Below are 22,602 nucleotides of genomic sequence, written 5' to 3' on the forward strand. Positions count from 1 at the left end.
CTTGAGTAGTAGCACCAGGTAGAGCCTGACCCCTCTAGCCCCTGACTGACGTAACTAAGGCCCCAGCCTGCTCACTGAGGGCCTCTCCATGTGCTGTCTCCCCTTGGCCTTATGTTATGTTACAGGAAGGAAAGATATTGTCTATGACACACACACACCCCTTAACAGTGTACATCTGTCTGTGTGCTGGGGCAAACCCCACACTAATTAGGATATAAGGCACCTCTGGGGGTTGGGTGATTCATCTTAGTGTGTAGTCACTGAGCCATAGGTGGGGAGGTGGGAGGGGCCGAGGGGGCACAACTGCACTGCAGAGGAAAAAGGGAATAAAAAAGGAGAGAAGAGGAGGAAGAAAGTGCAATCAGGAAGTGAGCGTAGCGGACACACACACACTGCGGCGGATTCAGTGGGATAAGAGAAGGGAAGGAAGAAGCTAGCTGCCTGGCTGGCTAGCAGGGGAGTAATAGACTGGAGCTGCATGGCTTCTCTACCCACACAGCAGCACAGCTCAGCCCTAGCCTGGCATGCCTTTTCTCTTCTCGTTTAATGGTAGTAGAGAGAAGAAAAAAAAGGAGTGAAGTCAGCAAAAACAAAATGCCGCCATTAAATCATCTCAGTGGATCCTGTGTCAGGACAGTAATGGGAAACACACTCATCATCCCAAAGGTTACTGCTCTTCCAGAACCTCCCTCCTTTCTCTCCATCCTTCCCCTCTCTCCCTCCATCACCCAGTGCCTGTCTCAAATTCACTCATCCCCATGGTCGGAACACAGCTGTAGCATCCCTTCCTCACTCAATCCCTCTGCCAAGGCCTGCTCCCCCTGTGTCTCTGTGGACCCTGGGCTGAGAGGGGCTGAGAGAAGGCTGCAGGAATGAGAGATTGGGGCACTTACAGTTCTCCACGCTGTGCTGATTCCATCTCTCTGAGTCTCAACCTCGACGTGAGACAGCTGCCTGTCTGTCTCTGCCTGCCTGGCCGTCTTTCTACTGGGCCCAACACAGAGTACTTCTCCTCCAGTCCTGGGTTCAAATACCATTGAAAATGTTTGAAATACTTCAGCGTTTGCTCTAGCCTTCCTAGAGTGCCAGATGGGCGGGGTTTGCACTTTTGGAACTATTCTATTGGTCCAATATGCCAGGCAAGCTCAATCAAACCCAGCTAAATTGAATCCAGGTCTGGGCCTAGCATTGAGAGTGTCTCTCTGACTATTTTCTGTTGCTGCTGCCTATCCGTCTAGTGCCAGACACATTGAAGGCTTTTGTTAACCAGATTGTACATAAAAGCCTCTATTCTCCCTCTCTATCTGGCACTGTGTGAGAGGGAGAAAGAGAGAAGAGAGAGCGGTGAATTAGTGCAGGAACAGGAGAGGCCACAGAATCGGGGCTTAGCTGAAATAAACAGATCAACTTTGTCGCGAAGAGAAGGAGAGAAAGAGAGAACACCGCCCATTCTCCTCTTCTCACCAGCTCTACTGGCCTGTTAACGGGCAGCAGCCGACAAGGGGGCACTTCCCCCGTGATAAATCAAGAGATGGCAGAGGGCGTTAGACGCACAAACGGACCGCTGCCCGCCATCTACATGGCTGCCGACACACCTTTACAACAATTAATTAGCTGTCTAACTCTCATTTATCACTATGGCAATAAGGTGAAAAAGTCAAGAGTTTATTAAAGCTCTGCTGTAATGCTGAGAGCCATAGGGGCTGGGAGTTCGGGATACTTCACATTCACACATATCATGAGAGCAGCAACATTCTTACTCCATACAGTACATCACAGTTACTGTATGAACTTCTACCAAATGTGGTAATACCACAACATGTTAGAAATAATGACATATAGAAATATATTTATACAAATAATACTAATCACACATAGGCATGTGTGGAAACAAATAGTAGCATAAAGGCATGTATTGAAAAACAAATATATAAACAATTAATATGTCTAGCAAGGAGTCCTTTAAGGTTCCTACACAAAAGTGAGCTTAACTCAATTTCTTCACAATACAGTAGTAACAAAAGGCGTATTACGATATAAAATCAAGAATGAATGCACAAATAAAAGACACAAAGCATGGACTTCAATCAATCAATAAATACTGTACACACCGATCACACAACACAGCTACCAGGTGTTCATTCACACACTCTAAACTGATGGAACACACCACCTATCGCCATGTTAACACACACACACACACACACACACACACACACACACACACACACACACACACACAGAGCCATGCACGGTTAAGTGGAGTAAGGTTAGTAGAAGTAGGGTTGGCTGGAGTAGGGTTAGCTGGAGTAGGGTTAGCTGGTTAGCTGTAGTAGGGTAGGTTAGTAGAAGTAGGGTTAGCTGGAGTAGGGTTAGCTGGTTAGCTGTAGTAGGGTTAGTAGAAGTAGGGCTAGTTGGAGTAGGGTTAGCTGGAGTAAGGTTAGCTGGAGTAAGGTTAGCTGAAAGTAGGGTTAGCTGCAGTAGGGTTAGCTGGTTAACTGGAGTAGGGTTATCTGTAGTAGGGTTAGCTGGTTAGCTGTAGTAGGGTAGGGTTAGTTGGAGTAGGGTTAGCTGTAGTAGGGTTGGCTGGGTTTAGTAGGGTTTAGTAGGGTTAACTGGAATAGGGTTAGCTGGAGTAGGGTTAGCTGGTTAGCTGGAGTAAGGTTAGCTGAAAGTAGGGTTAGCTGCAGTAGGGTTAGCTGCAGTAGGGTTAGCTGGAGTAGGGTTAGCTGGTTAGCTGGAGTAGGGTTAGCTAGTTAGCTGTAGTAGGGTTAGCTGGTTAGCTGGAGTAGGGTTAGCTGGTTAGCTGGAGTAGGGTTAGCTGGAGTAGGGTTAGCTGTTTTTCTGAGTTTAGCTGGAGTAGGGTTACTTTAGTTAGCTGGAGTAGGGTTAGCTGTAGTAGGGTTATCTGGAGTAGGGTTAGCTGGAGTAGGGTTAGCTGGTTAGCTGGAGTAGGGTTAGCTGGAGTAGGGTTAGCTGTAGTAGAGTTAGCTGGTTAGCTGTAGTAGGGTTAGCTGTAGTAGGGTTAGCTGGAGTAGGGTTAGCTGGAGTAGGGTTAGCTGGAGTAGGGTTAGCTGGTTAGCTGGAGTAGGGTTAGCTGGAGTAGGGTTAGCTGGAGTAGAGTTAGCTGGAGTAGAGTTAGCTGGAGTAGAGTTAGCTGGAGTAGAGTTAGCTGGTTAGCTGGAGTAGAGTTAGCTGGTTAGCTGCAGTAGGGTTAGCTGCAGTAGGGTTAGCTGGTTAGCTGGAGTAGAGTTAGCTGGTTAGCTGCAGTAGGGTTAACTAGAGGATGTAGCTCATGGACAGTCCTCTAAGTATTTTGCGGAGGAGGAGACAGAAGAGGATGAGAGGGATGAGGAGGGCTCGTGGGGGTGACATGACGTGGTGAGTGACCAGGTCATCCTGTACAGGCATCTCTAATCTCCACAGGAAAACTAACAAACCACCATCTTTATTTCCTCAGAAGATTTTCCAGTGGACCTAAGCATTATGTGAGGTTTGGCAGCTCCCAGAGCCATAGAGCCATGGATATAGGGTCCCCAGACATATGGGCAGAAGAGAGGAGTAGTGACATAGAGGGTCCTGGGATGGGGGGGATGAGCGGAGGAGTGACATGTGAGGGCAAACTGTGACACTTCTGTCAAGGACCCTGACAGACGGACCATATGGCAGCTGCTCAGTTGACAGCACTCACTATGGGGCACTGGGGAGGCGCGTCCACACACACACTTCCAATAGAACTCAGAGTTAAACTGTCACTTTAAAAATATTAAAGAGAGGAAGGGAGACTAAAAACCTACTGTGTACACACACACACACACACACACACAAACACACACACACACACTAGAAGTCACAATAACCATTACTATAAATGTTGCTATTTTCAATATGTTAAACCTTATCTAAGCAGCTACTTACAGTACTTCTCAAACACCAGAAAGGGAAATCATTCTACTAAAAATCACTACTTTTCCTCTACTCTAGAAAGTTCTACTTGACAACAACACAACACTAGAAGAAGTTGATGAGAGCATCTCCAGTTAAAGGCCTTTACTGAGGAAAACACTATGTGATTGGACCACAAATGACTAGAGTCAATACAACTGATTGGATGTGGTGATAGGATGCTTAGGGAGGTCAAAGGAGTGAAGTGCCAACATAGAATGGATGAGAGAGGGAAAAGACAGGGGGAGAGAAACAGAGAAGGGAACAAGGGAGACAAAAAAGGGGAAGAGAAGAAGCACCATTGTTAGAGGAATAGAGAGGAGCAGACAGACAGGTAACCAATGAGATGCTTCTAGTAATATTGTTCCGTTTCAGAATCACTCCTTAGTCCAGATAGACCTTAGTCCTTATAGATGGACTCTTAGAGTTGGCAGTGATGACCACAAAAGGCCTGTTGTTTCTTCCAAGAATGACCAGTTCAGTAATACTGAACCTTCCAAAACTTAATTTGCTAATTTCAACAAGTATTTTAGAATTCATCCAAGTTAAATTTACATTTCTGCCTCTCTCCCTCAATTTTAATTGGACGGCCAGTAGAAGGTCCAATTTGGGTCACGAAGAAGACCGTGGTTGGAAGGTCAAAGATGGCCATCTGATCCCTCACCGCCGCTGTCATTCTTCCACGTAATTAAGTCCCTCACTGCCTCTAAGCAAAAGGTCTGCTTCTCTCTCTCTCATCTGTCCAGCTGTGTCTAGGTGTGGGGAGGTGAGGAGAGGTGTCTGCCCCGGCTCTCACAACCTGTGCAATGCAAAGATAGAAAGAGTCAGGGCAGGCAGCACACCTCACAGCCCCCGACCTCCTTAACCTATAAAACACTGACAGAACCACACAATATTAGCTCAACCTTACATACACTAATAATACCAAATACAGCTCACATAAGAACCATACGTTAACTGGATAAATGACGTCAATTCTAACAAATTATTAAGTGAATAAAGCATACAGTTTCAGTTGAAATGAGCCAATGACAGTCCCAGTTTGTAGGCCAAATATAACACAAATAAGGGTGGTCTACCTCATAATAAATACACTCTGATAAATCAGTCAGTCTACAGTGTGCAAATGCTGACTGCTGTAATTCACACACTACTGAGGGATCTAGTAGAGTTACGGTCCTGTTTAAGCAGCGTGAGACTGCTGAATCTCTGATGGGAGATCAGGGCATATCAGACTGTTCAACACATCTTGATGAAGTGTGTAAAAGTAGGTGGTTGTTCAATACAGGTGTTCTACAGAGCTGCTGGCCTCAGCCCCCCTCATTGTGGCCTTCTGCCTACGCAAGGCAACCAAGGCCTACTAATGAAGACTGAACCTTAAATCATCAGGAGGATATGGTTCCCACACACACACACTCATGCACCCTTCCAACCTCCCATTCCATGGCGACACCCACATTATCCCACACACCACCCTTTTCACATACAGTACCAGTCAAAAGTTGACACAGCTACTCATTCAAGGGTTTTTCTTTATTTTTACAATTTTCAACATTGTAGAATAAAAGACATTAACACTATGGAATCATGTAGTAACAAAAAAAGTGTTAAACAAATCAAAATATATTTATAGATTCTTCAAAGTAGCCACCCTTTGCCTTGATGACAGCTTTGCACACTCTTGGCATTCTCTCAACCGGCTTCATGAGGAATATTTTCCAACAGTCTTGAAGGAGTTCCCACATATGCTGAGCACTTGCTGGCTGCTTTTTCTTCACTCTGCGGTCCAACTCATCCCAAACCATCTCAATTGGGTTGAGGTTGGGTGATTGTGGAGGCCAGGTCATCTGATGCAGCACCATCACCCTCCTTCATGTTCAAATAGCCCTTACACAGCCTGGAGGTGTGTTTTGGGTCATTGTCCTGTTGAAAAACAAATTATAGTCCCACAAACCATATGGGATGGCCTATTGCTACAGAATGCTGTGGTAGCCATGCTGGTTAAGTGTGCCTTGAATTCTAAATAAATCCCAGACAGTGTCACCAGCAAAGCCCCCCCCTCACAATCACACCTCCTCCTCCATGCTTCACAGTGGGAACCACACATGCAGTGATCATCTGTTCACCTACTCTGCGTCTCACAAAGACACGGGGTTGGAACCAAAATCTCAAATTTGGCCTCATCAGACCAAAGGACAGTTTTCCACCAGTCTAATGTCCATTGCTCGTGTTTCTTGGCCAATACAAGTCTCTTCTTCTTATTATTGGTGTCCTTTAGTAGTGGTTTCTTTGCAGCAATTCGACCATGAAGGCCTGATTCACGCAGTCTCCTCTGAACAGTTGATGTTGAGATGTTTCGGTTACTTGAACTCTGAAGCATGCTTTTGGGCTGCAATCTGAGGTGCAGTTAACTCTAATGAACTTATCCGCTGCAGCAGAGGTAACTCTGGGTCTTCCTTTCCTGTGGCGGTCCTCATGAGAGCCAGTTTCATCATAGCGCTTGATGGTTTTTGTGACTGCACTTGAAGAAACTTTCTTGAAATGTTCCGTATTGACTGACCTTCATGTCTTAAAGTAATGATGGACTGTCGTTTCTTTTTGCTTATTTGAGCTGTTCTTGCCATAATATGGACTTGGTCTTTTACCAAATAGGGCTATCTTCGGTATACCACCCCTACCTTGTCACAACACAACTGATTGGCTCAAACGCATTAAGAAAGAAAGAAATTCCACAAATTAACTTTTAACGAGGCACACCTGTTAATTGAAATGGATTCCAGGTGACTACCTCATGAAGCTGGTTGAGAGAACGCCAAGAGTATGCAAAGCTGTCATCAAGGCAAAGGGTGGCTACTTTGGATAATCTCATATATAAAATATATTTAGATTTATTTAACACTTTTTTGGTTACTACATGATTCCATATGTGTTATTTCATAGTTTTGATGTCTTCACTATTATTCTACAATGTAGAAAATAGTAAAAATAAAGAAAAACCCTTGAATGAGTAGGTGTGTCCAAACTTTTGACTGGTACACACAAACACACACAGTGACCCACCTGACGAGGTTCTCGTTGTCCCCGGGTCCTTTGCAGGATGTACAGTCGGTCCTAGTGTCGTCTGCTTTAGGTGTCTTCTTCTGCATCGCAGACTGACGCTGACGCCGCTCCCTTAGAGCCGGTTCCTATGGAAAAACACAGGCTGATTAGACCCAACACTGCCGTGTGTGTGGTAATGGCGTAGAAGAAAGAGTACCTTGCAGGCTAATAGAGTGAATAGAGTAGTCCGTAAATAACACAGGGGATGTGTATGTATTAGTTGTGAGTGTGTTAGGGAGGTTAGGGGGTGTAGGAATGTTTAGTAACAAATTTAGACCAATTACATACCTGCACCTCAAACTTCTCTTCTTCACAGATGGACACCCTCTTCCTCTTCTGCCCTCTGGTTCGCTGTGGAATACAGAACAGCATGTTAGGTTCATTTCGGACCCTTTTAACAAAGCTAGATTTTTGTGCTAATTGATTGATCTGTGTGAATTGATGAGAGATAATTGACCTGAGCTCTGGTCAGTCTCATGATCCTTGTGAAAGATTATCAGCTAGCCATGCAAGGCACAAGGTCACAACAAGGTCACAATATTTCTCTACTTTGAGTTGTTGAGTGGTCAGCAAATCTTTAGTTCTTGGTATTTTGTCTGTGAGAATCTGTCAAAATAATAATTTGACTTAGAGATATGCTCCACAAGGTATTAGCAGCATCAGAAAAATCTACTTTATTTGTAGCTTTCCTGTTCTCGAAAAGATTCTGGAGCCAGTGGAAGTTTGTTTATGACGCCGTCTGCTCCCTCAGCTGTTTAACCAGATTATCAAACAAAGAGAACCCACAGTGGTCTCTGCCTTTTGCTACAATACAACAGAAAGCATAAACTGTTTCCAAATAAATTTTTTGTTTGTTTGTCCTGTATTTAATCCTCTACTGCCCAGTGAGGCTGGTGTTTTGTTTTACCTCTGGACATACAAGACAAGAGAGCCACACAGTGCTGTCTGTGGACTAGGTTCTATTCAACTGCACGAGAGAGAGAGAGTGAGAAAGAGAGGGGCGGGATGGACAGAGCGATAGAGAGAAAGAGAAGGGAGAGAAAGAGCTGTGGAGATATGGCTGCTCCCTCCCTCCCTGCCTGCCTGCCTTTCTCCCTCCACCTCTTCATGGATCCCACTTATCTACAGCCACCATACCCTGATCCTCCTCCGATATACCACCCCAGCCCTGCTTCCCCCCCACCTCCCTATTCACCCACCCAGTCTCAGCTCCCCGAAAAAACACAACAGATATTCATCAGAGAAGAGGGGAGAAAAACACTCTCCAGTCCTCTTCCATTTTATTTCCCCCCAGTCTTTTGTTTTTAGACTGTCAATAACCAACCCCCTCCACACCTGGAAGGAGAGGAGGAACACTCATTCTCTGTGGCCACTCACTGCCTGGCAAGAGTCAGAGAATAGCCCAGCGTCTGTCTGGTTGGCTGGCTGGCTGGCTGTCGCCGTCTTTTATAACACCCAAAAACACCCTGCTATTCCTTATTCCAAAAAAAAGTTCAAAAGGAAAAGAACAAACAACCATAGATGTCTTCTATTCCTTCTGCAGGTTTTCGCTCTCTGTATATTCTATCAGAGAGGGATGGAGAAAGGCAGGAGGGATAGAGGGGAGTGGGAGGATAGAGAGAGGAAGGTGGTGTAGAGGGAGGTGGTGTAGAGTGCTGTGGCGGTGAGTCTGGGTTAATGAGTTTTTCTGTTAGCGCGTCTAAAGCAGAGTGCCCAGAAGTACGCTGGCCTGAGGACCCTGCTGCTGGAAGTACTCAGGGATTAAGCCGGCTTTTTCTGATTTCCTCTCGCCGCGTCCGCTCCAGTCGAGGAGCTTCAATGCTGCATTTATCTTCAAATGCGAGGGCAGCTGCTGAAAGGGCCCTGCTTTGCATTTTTAATGCTTTTACCAGGGCACCCTAGCGCTGGCACCGCTCTAAAGCCCTGTTTCAATTTATCAGGGCTGGCTAATCGACCTCCCGCTGGCCCCTGCATGGGGACGAGTGTGTGTGTGTGTGTGTGTGTGTGTGTGTGCGGGGCCACAGGGGTAAGATGGCCCACTGCCACTCTGTGGTGCAGCTCAGCCTCCTCTGGCCCTTGTTCAGGACCTGCTGACTGAGTACACTGCCTACTGCAGGGTAGTGCCCTCTTCTATCTCAACATGTGCCCTCAAGGTCACAGATTGTCGAGGATATCTGTTAGACATCCTACACACAGCCTGACAGCTATACTTCATAACGCATCACTACTTTCACCACTCATTGAATGATTACATCTCAGAACCATCAGTTCCCGGACCCAAACTGTACCTAATTTTCAAGGAAGGTTGGTATTTGCTTCTTCTAGTAGAATCTACTGCCAATATCTCTAATTATTAGGCCAATATCTCTAATTATTATCTCCAAAAAGAATAATTGCAGACCAAAACCATCCTGCATTTTCAAGGAGGCTTGGTTATCATTGCTTCTTCTTCTAGAATCTTCTGTGTGACAGTGTGTGTAATGGGGTGGTGATTAAACATGGCCCTGCTGTAACACCCCTCCATGATTACACAGGAACATCCTGTATGAACATATGCCATTAGTCTAGTGAGAATGATGATGAGAATGAAGTTACTACATCTAGTTACTGCTGGGTCCTCTGCTCCGTTAACTTCTCTAATCCTGCATGGTGCTGTGACATGATTCATGGCTGTTAAAGATGCAATGATGTACTTAATTAAAAGATTGATTTAACTCAGTCGTACAAACTGCCCCCAGTTTTAATTTCCTCACTTGAGCAGAGACCTTGATGAGGTATGGTGTGTGTGTGTGTGTGTTTGCACATTTTACCTTATATCTTATTTATTTTTAACCTTAGTCTGCATTGCACTGAACTCCGCATTGGATGTGTTGATCTTTCCCTGGCCAATCATAGATTACCTTAATGGAGTCCACTATAGAAACCAAACAGTTAAATAAACTCATACTCTGGGCCCTTTTGTAAGGTGGTGCCACCCGCCCACCCGTCGCAGGCAGGCAGAAGTGGCTTAGAAGGGAGCGAGGAAGGAAGAGAGGGAGGGATGGAGGGAGCTAGGGAAGGAGGGAGGGCTGAAGTGAAGGAGCCAAGTAGCTGTGGTTCTAGCATTTAGCAGTTAGCATTTCTAATGATACGCGTTCCATCTGCCAAGTGGTGGCGGAGGAGCCAAAGGCAACAGATGGAATTGTTTTCACAATCTGTTTAAATATGTTGTTGATTTTCTTCCTCCTTTAAAAAAAAACATACAACCCGGCTCCATCATTCATTCGCTCGTGTCAGGAACAACAAGGAGATGTTTGATTCCCCCTTTGTTAATATTCCAACTTCCTCTTACATGATTGTAGATTGGAAGTAGTTCAGTCCATTTGGATCAGTTTGAATCTGATGGCGGACCTGAAACAATAGCCAGCGGGGGGTGTTTGGGGCTGAACACCAGAGGAAGTGTGTTTTTGGATCCACCAGCTCTAGTTTACTGGCATGTCTACTAGCAATCCTGTTTAGTACAGCCGCGTGACCTATGTGTGCTGAATGGCCAGCCATTAGCCCGTGAGTCTGGTCTGTTATGATCTGGTCTGTTGGGCTCTATTAGTCTGGCCAATCTGTTGGGTTCAGTTAGTCTGGCCTGGGCTATCTGTTGGGCTCTATTAGTCTGACCAATCTGTTGGGCTCTATTAGTCTGACCAATCTGTTGGGCTCTATTAGTCTGGCCAATCTGTTGGGCTCTATTAGTCTGGCCAATCTGTTGGGCTCTATTAGTCTGGCCAATCTGTTGGGCTCTATTAGCCTGGGCTATCTGTTGGGCTCTATTAGTCTGACCAATCTGTTGGGTTCAGTTAGTCAGGCCTGGTATATCTGTTGGGCTCTGTTAATCTTGCCTGATATACACTTCCTATGATGGAGTACTTTTAACCCCAGGTATAGGTTGACAGATTACTGCCTGTTTCTCCAAATCTGGAGTATGCAGTAGATGGCAGGACAATTCAAAAGGCTACCCCAGAAATATCAACCCAATCAACCCCTAAACTAGCAAAGTGGTGGCATTTAAAACCCATTTTGTCAGACCACCACTTAAAGGGATACTTCAGGATTAATGCCTTTATCTACTTCCCGAGTCAGATGAACTTCTGGATACAATGTGTATGTCTCTGTGTCCAGTATGAAGGAAGTTAGAGGTCATTTCACAAACAAATGCTAACTAGCGTTAGCGCAATGACTGAAAGTCTATGGGTATCTACTAGCATGCTTTTTGCAATTATATGGGCTTGTGTAAACAAAATAAATAACATTTTTTATAATAATACAGTGCCTTCAGAAAGTATTCACACCCCTTGACTTTGTCCACATTTTGTTGTGTTACAGCCTGAATTTAAAATGGATTACATTTTGATTTTGTGTCACTAATCTACACACAACACCCCATAATGTCAAAGTGGAATTATGTTTTTAGGAATTTTTACAAATTAATAAAAAAAGTAAAGCTGAAATGTCTTAAGTAAATAACTACTCAAACCCTTTGTTATGGCAAGCCTAATGAACTGCAGGAGTAAAAATGTGCTTAACAAGTCACATAATAAGTTGCATGGGGTAACTGTGTGCATTAACGGTGTTTAACATGATTACTTAATGACTACCCCATCTCTGTACCCCACACATACAAGGTCCTTCTGTCCAGCAGTGAATTTCAAGCACAGATTCAATGGTTTTCCGATGCCTCTCAAAGAAGATTGGTAAAAAATAAACAAGAATAAAAAGCAGACATTGAATACCTGACTCACTCTGCTTTCCAATAGACACTGGGAGACAAATCCACCATTCAGCGGGACAATAACCTAAAACGCAAGGCCAAATATACACTGGAGTTACTTACCAAGACAACATTGAATGTTTCTGAGTGGCTTAGTTACAGTTTTGACTTAAATTGGCTTGAAAATGTCTAGCAATGATCAACAACCAACTTGACAGAGCTTGAAGAATTAAAAAAATATTCTACAATCTAGGTTTGCAAAGCTCTTAGAGATTTACCCAGAAAGACTCACAGCTGTAATCACTGCCAAAGGTGATTCTAACATGTATTGACTCAGGGGGTTGAATACTTATCTAATCAAACTATATTAGTGTTTTATTTTCCATTAATAAAAAAATAAAAAATAAAGCTTTCTTCCACTTTGACAGAGTATTCTCTCTCGATCATTGACAAAAAATGACAAATCTACTTTAATTACACTTTGAAACAACAAAATGTGTAAAAAGTGAAGGGGTGTGAATACTTTCTGAAGGCACTGTAAATAATAATAATATATATTTTTAAAGTGTGTGTTATTACACACCGTGCCCCTCACATCTCGTTTCTTGGGCTCTGGGGACATCTCCTGAGGGATGAATTTGATTGGTCCTTTAATCTGTCTCCGAGACCTTTTGGTGCCGTCGGGCAGTGTCTCCATGGCGATGTCGGCATCATCGCTACTGGCCTGGTCACACTCTGAACATTGCCTGAGGAGATGGAGGGAGGTAGAGAGAGAGATAGGAGGGAGGGAGAGATAAAAATAAAGGGCAAGAAAAAGAAAGGGAGAGAGAGTAAGAAATAGATGTTTCAGGGCCCAGAAAAAGTTCTCTCCTCTATGCAGGGGTATTGATTTTACTATCTGTGAACATCTTATGCATGGAAAAAAGGTTTCGGAAGCCTTTTGCTCTGATTACTATCAATGTCTGAACAACAGAACCTATATGCTGCTAATTATGTTGGGGAGAAAAACAAAGCACTGACACTAAGACTTTAGTCTCTAATGTCTGTGTTGAAATTTACAAAAATAATATCTTTTGTTAAAAAAATACCTTTTTTCCCAAAGCACTGAAATCTGAGCCTGGAGGTCCGACACTGGATTTGAGGAAAGGGGTTTCTGCTGACCCAGGCAAAGCATAAGACTGTGACATGGGTTTCTATCAGTATTATAAGTTAGACAATGCTAATCGGTCTTAAAAGGTTAATATCAGTATTATAAGTTAAGACAAAGTGAACTTGTGGATCCTGTATGCGTTTCTGATTCTGACCGAGAAGCCCTGTCTGCACCTTCCTTTCTGCCTCTGTGAAATTCCTGCCGTGCAGATCCTGATAATAAGGTAGGCTATGACTTGGCCTCGGCTCCACACAATTTCATCCATCCAAATGCTTTCTAATTTCCGCCCGCTGGAGCAGAACGCCACCACCCTCTCTTTTTCATGGTTAAATGAATTACTCCCAATCACAGACAAGAGAAACGTGCAGGTTGAGGTGCCACAGAAACAAACAATACACACACACCTAAGATGTGCACGCTCACACACACACGTGCATAAACACACGCGTATATGCAAACGCATGTACACACATTACAATCCCCCATCCTCCTTCACTTCAGAAGTAAAAAGATTAGACTAGCTGCTCTATGGAGATAACTCACTGTGGAAGTATCTCACTAAGTGACAGAGATGGAATACTATTGAAACTATTGAGACAGACACACAAAAGAGCTCCTCTATCTATCTATCTATCTATCCAGATAAGGACATCTAGCTCTGTGTGAAGTGGGACATTTCCACCATATCTGCATTCTCTATCTGATAAATCTACTGCCACTAAGCTGAAATGTCACACTTTATATAAATAAATAGTGGACATTAATGCATCTCCTACTACAAGTTATTATAAAACGGGTTGTTTGGATCCTGATTGGTTGATATGCGAAAGTTGTGGGACAACTTTCGCAAAATACCATGATGTGTTAAGCTCATCAATCCACTGTCCCGCAGCCCAGGCAGGAAATTCCTAAACTTCATCTCCCTCGGGGAAGAAAGCGTCTACACATTATTTTCCCGTGCTACTAAATGGTTTGCAACAGTTGGGGAAACTAATAATTCACCATGGAAACCGTAAACACTCAGAATTCCATTCATTCATTAACCAACGCAGAGCGGCCTGTGTAGGCCTATTTGATTTATTGAAGTTCTTGTCTCTCATCATCATTGAATTTCTGCTAGCTAGCTACATGCCAATGATTTGTTTAGCGTAGCAACATCGGATGAACAGAATGCAAAAGTTATCCAATGCGGGCCTGGAGGCATGGGAAATAATGGCTGTGAGTGGCCATCGATGTGAGAGCTCACTCAAGAGTTATTGGCACCCTCTAACATGGAGAACAGAAAGTGCTGGCGTGCCATTTTAGCTGGCAAAAATGTGAGTGGGACGTCCCATTCTCCGCCAAAGAAGAGGCCAGCACTGGCTGTCAACAGGTCGACGGACAGTCCTACCATCGAAGTTACTATTAACATCAACTAGCTTGGTTAGTTTGGACTCGCCAACCATGATAGTTGTTGCCGACGTAGGACTATTGGATATTTCTTTAATCATTATTTATTGATCATTATTCTCATCATCACTGAATCTCTGCTAGCTACAAGCCAATGATTTGTTTAGCGTAGCCACGTCAAATGAATAGAACTAATGACTGGAAGCATGAGAGAAGAACTAACGACCAGCCCGCTTCGGTAGCAACTTCAGAATGCAAAAACAAATGAAAACATTTCATTAATATTTTTATAAATATGTTGACAACCGTTTTATAAAAGCAAAAAGGCCCTCTAACCGGGAGATTATTTTGTGATAACTCCCTCCTAAGGGCTGTTCACAGCTCTTGGCTTCACCTCGGTCCTAAGAACAGCCCTAAGTCAGGAGTTATCACACAATAATCCCCGGGTTCTCATGCCTTATTGCTTAAATGACATGTTTTTATACAACAATGGTAAAACAATGTCATACCAGATGTACAGTGCAGCATGTCATTGCGATGGGTTGTGTGTTTGTGCTATGGACAGCACTTGATCAAACTTTTGCAACTCTTGTACCACCGAGTCCTCTAGCACCCATTTACATGTTCTCTCTCTCTTCCCCATCTCCCACCCTCTCTTTCTTCCCCATCTACCTCCCCCTCTCTTTCTTCCCCATCCACTTCCCCCAGTCCCTCTCTTTCTTCCCCATCTACCTCTCCCAGTCCCTCAGTCGCTCTCTCTTTCTTCCCCATCTACCTCCCTCAGTCTCTCTCCCTCCCTCACCAGTAGCTGTTCTTGGTCTTCTTGGGCATGCGTGTCAGCGGAGGCTCCAGACAGCCCAGATGGTAGTAGAGCTTGCAGGTGTCACACAGGAGCAGGAGATGCTGGTCCTGGTTTTTCTTACAGATCCCACAGCTAAATAGGAACACACATACAGTACCAGTCAAAAGTGTTAAAATAAATCTAAATATATTTAATATTTTAGATTCTTCAAAGTAACCATCCTTTGCCTTGATGACAGCTTTGCACACTCTTGGCATTCTCTCAACCAGCTTCATGAGGTAGTCACCTGGAATGCATTTCAATTCACAGGTGTGCCTTGTTAAAAGTTAATTTGTGGAATTTCTTTCCTTCTTAATGTGTTTGAGTCAATCAGTTGTGTTGTGACAAGGTAGGGGTGGTATACAGAAGATAGCCCTATTTGGTAAAATACCAAGTCCATATTATGGTATGAACAGCTCAAATAAGCAAAGAGAAACGACAGTCCATCATTACTTTAAGACATGAATGTAAGCCATTCCGGAAAATTTCAAGAACTTTGAAAGTTTCTTCAAGTGCAGTCGCAAAAACCATCAAGCGCTATGATGAAACTGGCTCTCATGAGGACTGCCACAGGAAAGGAAGACCCAGAATTACATCTGCTGCAGCGGATAAGTGAATTAGAGTTAACTGCACCTCATATTGCAGCCCAAATAAATGCTTCATAGAGTTCAAGTAACAGACACATCTCAACATCAACTGTTCAGAGGAGACCGTGTGAATCAGGCCTTCATGGTAGAATTGCTGCAAAGAAACCACTACTAAAGGACATGAATAAGAAGAGACTTAATTGGGACAAGAAACACGAGCAATGGACAGTAGACCGTGAAAATCTGTCCTTTGGTCTGATGAGGCCAAATTTGAGATGTTTGGTTCCAACCGCCGTGTCTTTGTGAGACGGATGATCTCTGCATGTGTGGTTCCCACCGTGAAGTACAGTATGGAGGACGAGGTGTGATGGTGCTTTTTTGGTGACACTGTCTGAGATTGATTTAGAATTCAAGGCAGACTTAACCAGCATGGCTACCACAGCATTCTGCAGCGATATGCCATCCCATCTGGTTTTCTTAGTAGGACTATCATTTGTTTTACAACAGGACAATGACCCAACACACCTCCAGGCTATGTAAGGGCTATTTGATCAAGAAGGCCTCCACAATCACCCGACCTCAAACCAATTGAGATGGTTTGGGATGAGTTGGGCCGCAGAGTGAAGGAAAAGCAGTCAACAAGTGCTCAGCATATGTGGGAACTCTTTCAAGACTGTTGGAAAAGCATTCCTCATGAAGCTGTTTGAGAGAATGCCAAGAGTGTGCAAAGCTGTCATCAAGGGTGGCTACTTTGAAGAATGTAAAATCTAAAATATATTTTGATTTGTTTAACACTTTTTTGGTTACTAGATGATTCCATATGTGTTATTTCATAGTTTTGATGTCTTCACTATTATTCTACAATGTAGAAAATAGTAAAAATAAAGAAAAACCCTTGAGTATCTGTGTCCAAACTGTTGACTAGTACTGTACATACAGGAAATACATCAACATCAACTCTAAGAAGATAGTTCTCAGATAAGAAGCTAGATATAAAGAGCATATAAAGAAAACAGGTATGATAATACATAGTCCTCAGGAATAGTGATGGTTGTAGAGTGTTGGAGTGCCCCAGGGTTGAATACTGGGACCTCTCTGATTGCCCGGCCACTCAATGAGACTTTTACTTGTTTGTAATGCCTGTTGTTTGAATGTTTGTGTGTTTGTTTGTTTACCTGTAGAGGACAGCTGGTAGGTTGGAGGACTTCCCAGGAGCTCCTCCCTCCTTCTTGCTGGGCTTCCTCTCTTTAGGGGCTTTCAGGACCGACGGGGAGTTCAGTTTCTGTCACAGAGAGAGACACATCACACAATCAACTCATAGGTGTAGTGGAGACTTCAGAGAGAAGCAGTGAAGGACAGAGAGATCAAAGGTGTCCACAGAGAGGAGGGAGAGTGACGGAGGGATGGGGAGAGCGAGAGATAGAGTGGGAACCTATTGTTGGTCAGCAGACAGACAGACAGACAGACAGACAGACAGACAGACAGACAGACAGACAGACAGACAGACAGACAGACAGACAGACAGACAGACAGACAGACAGACAGACAGACAGACAGACAGACAGACAGACAGACAGACAGACGTCTATTTCTCCCCAGCATCTCGTTGGCTGCATGGTGGCTACTGTCTGTCGCAGGTTAATTAGAAAACCTATCTGCTAGGGAGCTACTGGGGAGCTGGTGGGCCACTAAACAGACAGGCTTCTCACTGGGGCAGTTCTAATCTGAGCACGCTCAGTACGCCGTCGCCCACGGCTCTCAGGGACGAGTCCTATGGGGGGACCTAAGAGAGAGGGGCCAGGGCCACAGGACCCCAGGGTGTGTGTGTGTGTTTGTCTGGGGTGTGTTATCTACTAATTGTGGACCAGTCTCCTGGTGCAATAGCTCAGTGAGTAAAAAATCCCTCCACTACTGATAGAGGGAAGTCCCCTGTCAGTTAGAGTTAATATCAAAGAGATGTGTGTGTATGTGTGTGAAGGTATCTGCTAAAATAAGAATCGGAGACAGGCAGTGAGAACCAGCCCAGCCTCAGGCCATCTGTCTGGTTCATACTGGGAGTCAGACAGGCTCTGAGGCAGTGGGGGACTGAGCGGCGAGCACACACACTAACACAGCATAAACACACACAGCACACACACAAATGGTACCCTGGGAAGGGTCATCTGATTGGCACGCCTTTAAGGAAGAGTCTCGGTGTGTGACACACACGTGCACAGCATTTCGAATTGGATGCTTTACCTCCGTGCCAAACGGAACACTGCCAGACAATGTTAATGAAGTATCTCATTGGTTAAAAAGCTGTGACCGAGGTGTTTTAACTTTCACAATGTCTTCACTTTTACAGAGTACCTCCCTCTCTCCCTGAGGCGTCCCCCACAACGACAACACTGAGTCAGTGTCTGGGATGAGGGATGGGGCTGCGGTTGGGGACAGCAGTCATTTCTGGTAATGTAAGGGATGGGACGGGCGGAAGGAGGTGAAATAGGAAATGAAAAGGTATCAGATAGATGACACAAAGCAACGCGGGGACGTGACTGATGTAGCCACTTAAGCCTTTCTACGTTTCTAATTATGGGATTTATGGAGATCGTTGCAGATTCACGTTGTTCGTTCAGTCGTTCTTTCCTTCCAGTCTTTCTTTCTTCACATCCTCTAGCTATATCGCTCCATCCATTTATCTGAAGACAGCCCCCATCACAAGCCATACTTTTAATCAAGCATCATGCATTCAGTTAGCCACTTATGTAGATTTCTAAAGGGCTGATTACATATGCAGTCTACGGGCAACTGTATGTTGTATTATCTAGGACTACCCCCTAACCTTAGAGAGACTGGGTGTAACCAGTGTGTGTGTGTATGTGTCTTGCTATAGCATCCTGTCAGAGCCCCAGCTCTCTGCAGGCCTCTCCGCCTCAGTTCTCATTCTCACGTAAACACAGCACAACACACACACCTCACACACACGCAAACCTCGCACAGACACACACACACACCTCGTGCACACACACACACTTCGCACAGACACCTTACACACACACACCTCACACAAACCTTGTCGTTTCCATAGTGTCATGTGAAAGAGGCTGTCTGAGACTGCGTCAGTGTCAGTGCATTACCCTGGCTGTCTCCCCTCTCACAGCACAGAGCCTGTCTGGTTTATAATCTCTTCAGTGTCAGTGCATTACCCTGGCTGTCTCCCCTCTCACAGCACAGAGCCTGTCTGGTTTATAATCTCTTCAGTGTCAGTGCATTACCCTGGCTGTCTCCCCTCTCACAGCACAGAGCCTGTCTGGTTTATAATCTCTTCAGTGTCAGTGCATTACCCTGGCTGTCTCCCCTCTCACAGCACAGAGCCTGTCTGGTTTATAATCTCTTCAGTGTCAGTGCATTACCCTGGCTGTCTCCCCTCTCACAGCACAGAGCCTGTCTGGTTTATAATCTCTTCAGTGTCAGTGCATTACCCTGGCTGTCTCCCCTCTCACAGCACAGAGCCTGTCTGGTTTATAATCTCTTCAGTGTCAGTGCATTACCCTGGCTGTCTCCCCTCTCACAGCACAGAGCCTGTCTGGTTTATAATCTCTTCAGTGTCAGTGCATTACCAAGATTAGATTAGATCAGGATTTACACACATTATCAGTATATCATCTCTCAAGCTAATTCTGTCCCTGTTTATATCTGTACGTTTAAATTCAAGTTATCACATAACATGGTTGACTTGTGCACCGTTTCAATTTCGATCATCTTGGATTCAGTAATTTCACACACTACCTAAGTGTGAATAATGTTTCACTGGTTGTTGCCTTGGACAGAATTTCTGAATAAAATATTTTTTAAATGGCACTTCCAAACAGGCTCTGTTACTTAAAAAAGTATAAAGGTCTCACAGAGCAATTTCTGTAGAGCCGCATTTCGCACTCATTAAACGACCCATCACCCGTGGCGACGCACCTTGGCGATTTGGTTGCCATGGCAAGTGGGAACGTGATAGAAAGCAAGCGGACCGTGTCTAGCTTCATTTAGAGTGGAGCAGAGCCAGGTCTGGTCTGCCTTTATGTTTAGAGTGGAGCAGAGCCAGGTCTGGTCTGCCTTTATGTTTAGAGTGGAGCAGAGCCAGGTCTGGTCTGCCTTTATGTTTAGAGTGGAGCAGAGCCAGGTCTGGTCTGCCTTTATGTTTAGAGTGGAGCAGAGCCAGGTCTGGTCTGCCTTTATGTTTAGAGTGGAGCAGAGCCAGGTCTGGTCTGCCTTTATGTTTAGAGTGGAGCAGAGCCAGGTCTGGTCTGCCTTTATGTTTAGAGTGGAGCAGAGCCAGGTCTGGTCTGCCTTTATGTTTAGAGTGGAGCAGAGCCAGGTCTGGTCTGCCTTTATGTTTAGAGTGGAGCAGAGCCAGGTCTGGTCTGCCTTTATGTTTAGAGTGGAGCAGAGCCAGGTCTGGTCTGCCTTTATGTTTAGAGTGGAGCAGAGCCAGGTCTGGTCTGCCTTTATGTTTAGAGTGGAGCAGAGCCAGGTCTGGTCTGCCTTTATGTTTAGAGTGGAGCAGAGCCAGGTCTGGTCTGCCTTTATGTTTAGAGTGGAGCAGAGCCAGGTCTGGTCTGCCTTTATGTTTAGAGTGGAGCAGAGCCAGGTCTGGTCTGCCTTTATGTTTAGAGTGGAGCAGAGCCAGGTCTGGTCTGCCTTTATGTTTAGAGTGGAGCAGAGCCAGGTCTGGTCTGCCTTTATGTTTAGAATGGAGCAGAGCCAGGTCTGGTCTGCCTTTATGTTTAGAGTGGAGCAGAGCCAGGTCTGGTCTGCCTTTATGTTTAGAATGGAGCAGAGCCAGGTCTGGTCTGCCTTTATGGCAAATGACAGGTCAATCACTTAGTGTAAATGAAAGATGTTGTTTTTTACAGGAGCCTATTACGGGCTGCAGAATTACCCCACCGTAACTCTGTGGGTTGCTACGGCGGGTTGCTATGGCCAATCTAGATTCCTCTCAATCCCTCATCATCACCAGGTCCTGGGCATGTAGCAGGGAGACCTGTCTGGTTGGAGTTTAATCCTCTGACTTTCTAACCAACTTTTCTGTTCTGTTTCTGTTCTGTTTCTGTTCTGTTTCTGTTCTGCGGAGGCGTGATGAAACAACAAACGAAGGACTGGTGCTGGAGCTTGGTTTAGTGGGAGTGTTGCCAACTCAGGAATAAACATAAAAAAGAAAGATAGGAGGAGAATGGATGAGAAAGAAAGGAGGATGAGAAAGTGGACAGAGGAGGAAGAGGGAAGGAGGATAAGAGGAGGAGAAAGTGGTGTGATATTAACATACCTGTCCTAGGATTCCTCCCAGCATGGTCCATATGACCTGGCCCTCACTCCTCAGAACACCGTTGACATTCTGCAGGTCCTCCAGAGACTCACACATCTACAGAAAGGGAGAGACAGACAGGTTATGTTGTGTGAGTGTGTGAGTGTGAGAGAGATGCACACACATACCCTTGTACTCCCCCTTACATACTCATACAAAGAGAAACATCAAAGGACACACACACACGCACACACACACACACACACACAGGTAAAAACACCTGTCATGTCTATATTTGAAGACAGACAATAGATAAGATGTGAAGCTCCTCAAAGAGAGAGATGAGAGGAGGAAAAGAGGTGAGCATTATTAACTGGATGTGAATCTCAAGTACTGTACGCCATCTCTCTGTAATTCTGTCTCCTTCTCCCTCTATCTCTCTGTAATTCTCTGTCTGTCTCCTTCTGTCTCTTCCTCCCCCTCTCTTTCTCCAGCTCTCCGTAATTCTCTGTCTGTCTCCTTCTCCCTCTTCCTCCCTCTCTTTCTCCATCGCTCTGTAACTGTCTGTTTCCTCTGTCTTCCTCCCCCTCTCTTTCTCCATCTCTCTGTAACTCTGTCTTCTCTTCCTCCCCTTCTCTTTCTCCATTACTCTGTCTGGCTCCTTCCCTCTCTTTCTCCATCTCTCTCTGGGCTTTACTTAATCAGCTCTGCCAGAGGAGGTGAAAGGGAAACGTTCACTAACACCTCACATTATCTCCCAGAGATGACTGAGTCTACCTCCTCCTCCACCCCCCACCCCCCCTGTCAGGGACTTTATAGCTGTATCAGTAGCTAGACTTCTAATCTTAATTATCCTTCTCTCTCTTTCCCTCTCTGTGTTTCTCCATCTCTCCCAGGGCCGTTTCTCCCTCTTTCCCTCTCTGTGTTTCTCCATCTCTCCCAGGGCCGTTTCTCTCTCTTTCCCTCTCTGTGTTTCTCCATCTCTCCCAGGGCCGTTTCTCTCTCTTTCCCTCTCTGTGTTTCTCCATCTCTCCCAGGGCCGTTTCTCTCTCTTTCCCTCTCTGTGTTTCTCCATCTCTCCCAGGGCCGTTTCTCTCTCTTTCCCTCTCTGTGTTTCTCCATCTCTCCCAGGGCCGTTTCTCCCTCTTTCCCTCTCTGTGTTTCTCCATCTCTCCCAGGGCCGTTTCTCTCTCTTCATCGCTCCTTCTCTGTTTTTCTCTTTCCATCTCCATGTAAAAGCAAGTCGAGCGGTGCAATTAGCAACACACACTCCATTAATAACGCCTAATACGTGTGGCAGAAAGACTGAACGCAACATTAACTCCTCTGACTTTTACTCCGCTGTTTTATTCCCTTCTTCATCGGGCCTGATGGAGCGAAGCTGCCCTGCGCCACCGTACCCAGGTCACATGGGGAGGACAGATGAAAGGAGATAGATAGATGGAGAGAGAGAGAAAAGGCAAGGGACACAGAGAGATTGAGGGAGAACGAGAGAGATGAGAGATGGCGAGAGCTAGACGGAGGAACAAGAACGCTCTTAAAATGGCATTTTTCACGGTATGTAGTAAAACAGTG

At 45.0% G+C, this 22,602-nt stretch overlaps 1 protein-coding gene across 13 annotated transcripts in view; it reads right to left on the reverse strand.

The window, feature by feature from the left end:
• Positions 1 to 22,602, reverse strand: part of LOC106588686 (PHD finger protein 14) — a 106,427-nt gene that overhangs the window by 60,921 nt on the left and 22,904 nt on the right. For 2 of the 13 annotated variants that reach the window (XM_014177923.2, XM_014177921.2), the window contains exons 13-19: positions 21,049 to 21,144; positions 16,928 to 17,034; positions 15,127 to 15,258; positions 12,369 to 12,531; positions 11,808 to 11,870; positions 7,333 to 7,395; positions 7,006 to 7,130 (exon numbers count right to left, since the gene is read on the reverse strand). In XM_014177923.2, coding sequence (XP_014033398.2) covers positions 7,006 to 7,130; positions 7,333 to 7,395; positions 11,808 to 11,870; positions 12,369 to 12,531; positions 15,127 to 15,258; positions 16,928 to 17,034; positions 21,049 to 21,144 — 749 coding nt within the window. Of the gene's footprint in view, positions 1 to 4,035; positions 4,745 to 7,005; positions 7,131 to 7,332; positions 7,396 to 11,807; positions 11,871 to 12,368; positions 12,532 to 15,126; positions 15,259 to 16,927; positions 17,035 to 21,048; positions 21,145 to 22,602 lie in introns of those variants that run through there. The other 11 variants (XM_014177927.2, XM_014177926.2, XM_045709229.1 and 8 more) reach the window with 10 other exon arrangements.

The sequence above is a fragment of the Salmo salar genome, chromosome ssa27 (genome assembly GCF_905237065.1).
Source record: "Salmo salar chromosome ssa27, Ssal_v3.1, whole genome shotgun sequence".
Lineage (NCBI taxonomy): Eukaryota > Metazoa > Chordata > Actinopteri > Salmoniformes > Salmonidae > Salmo > Salmo salar.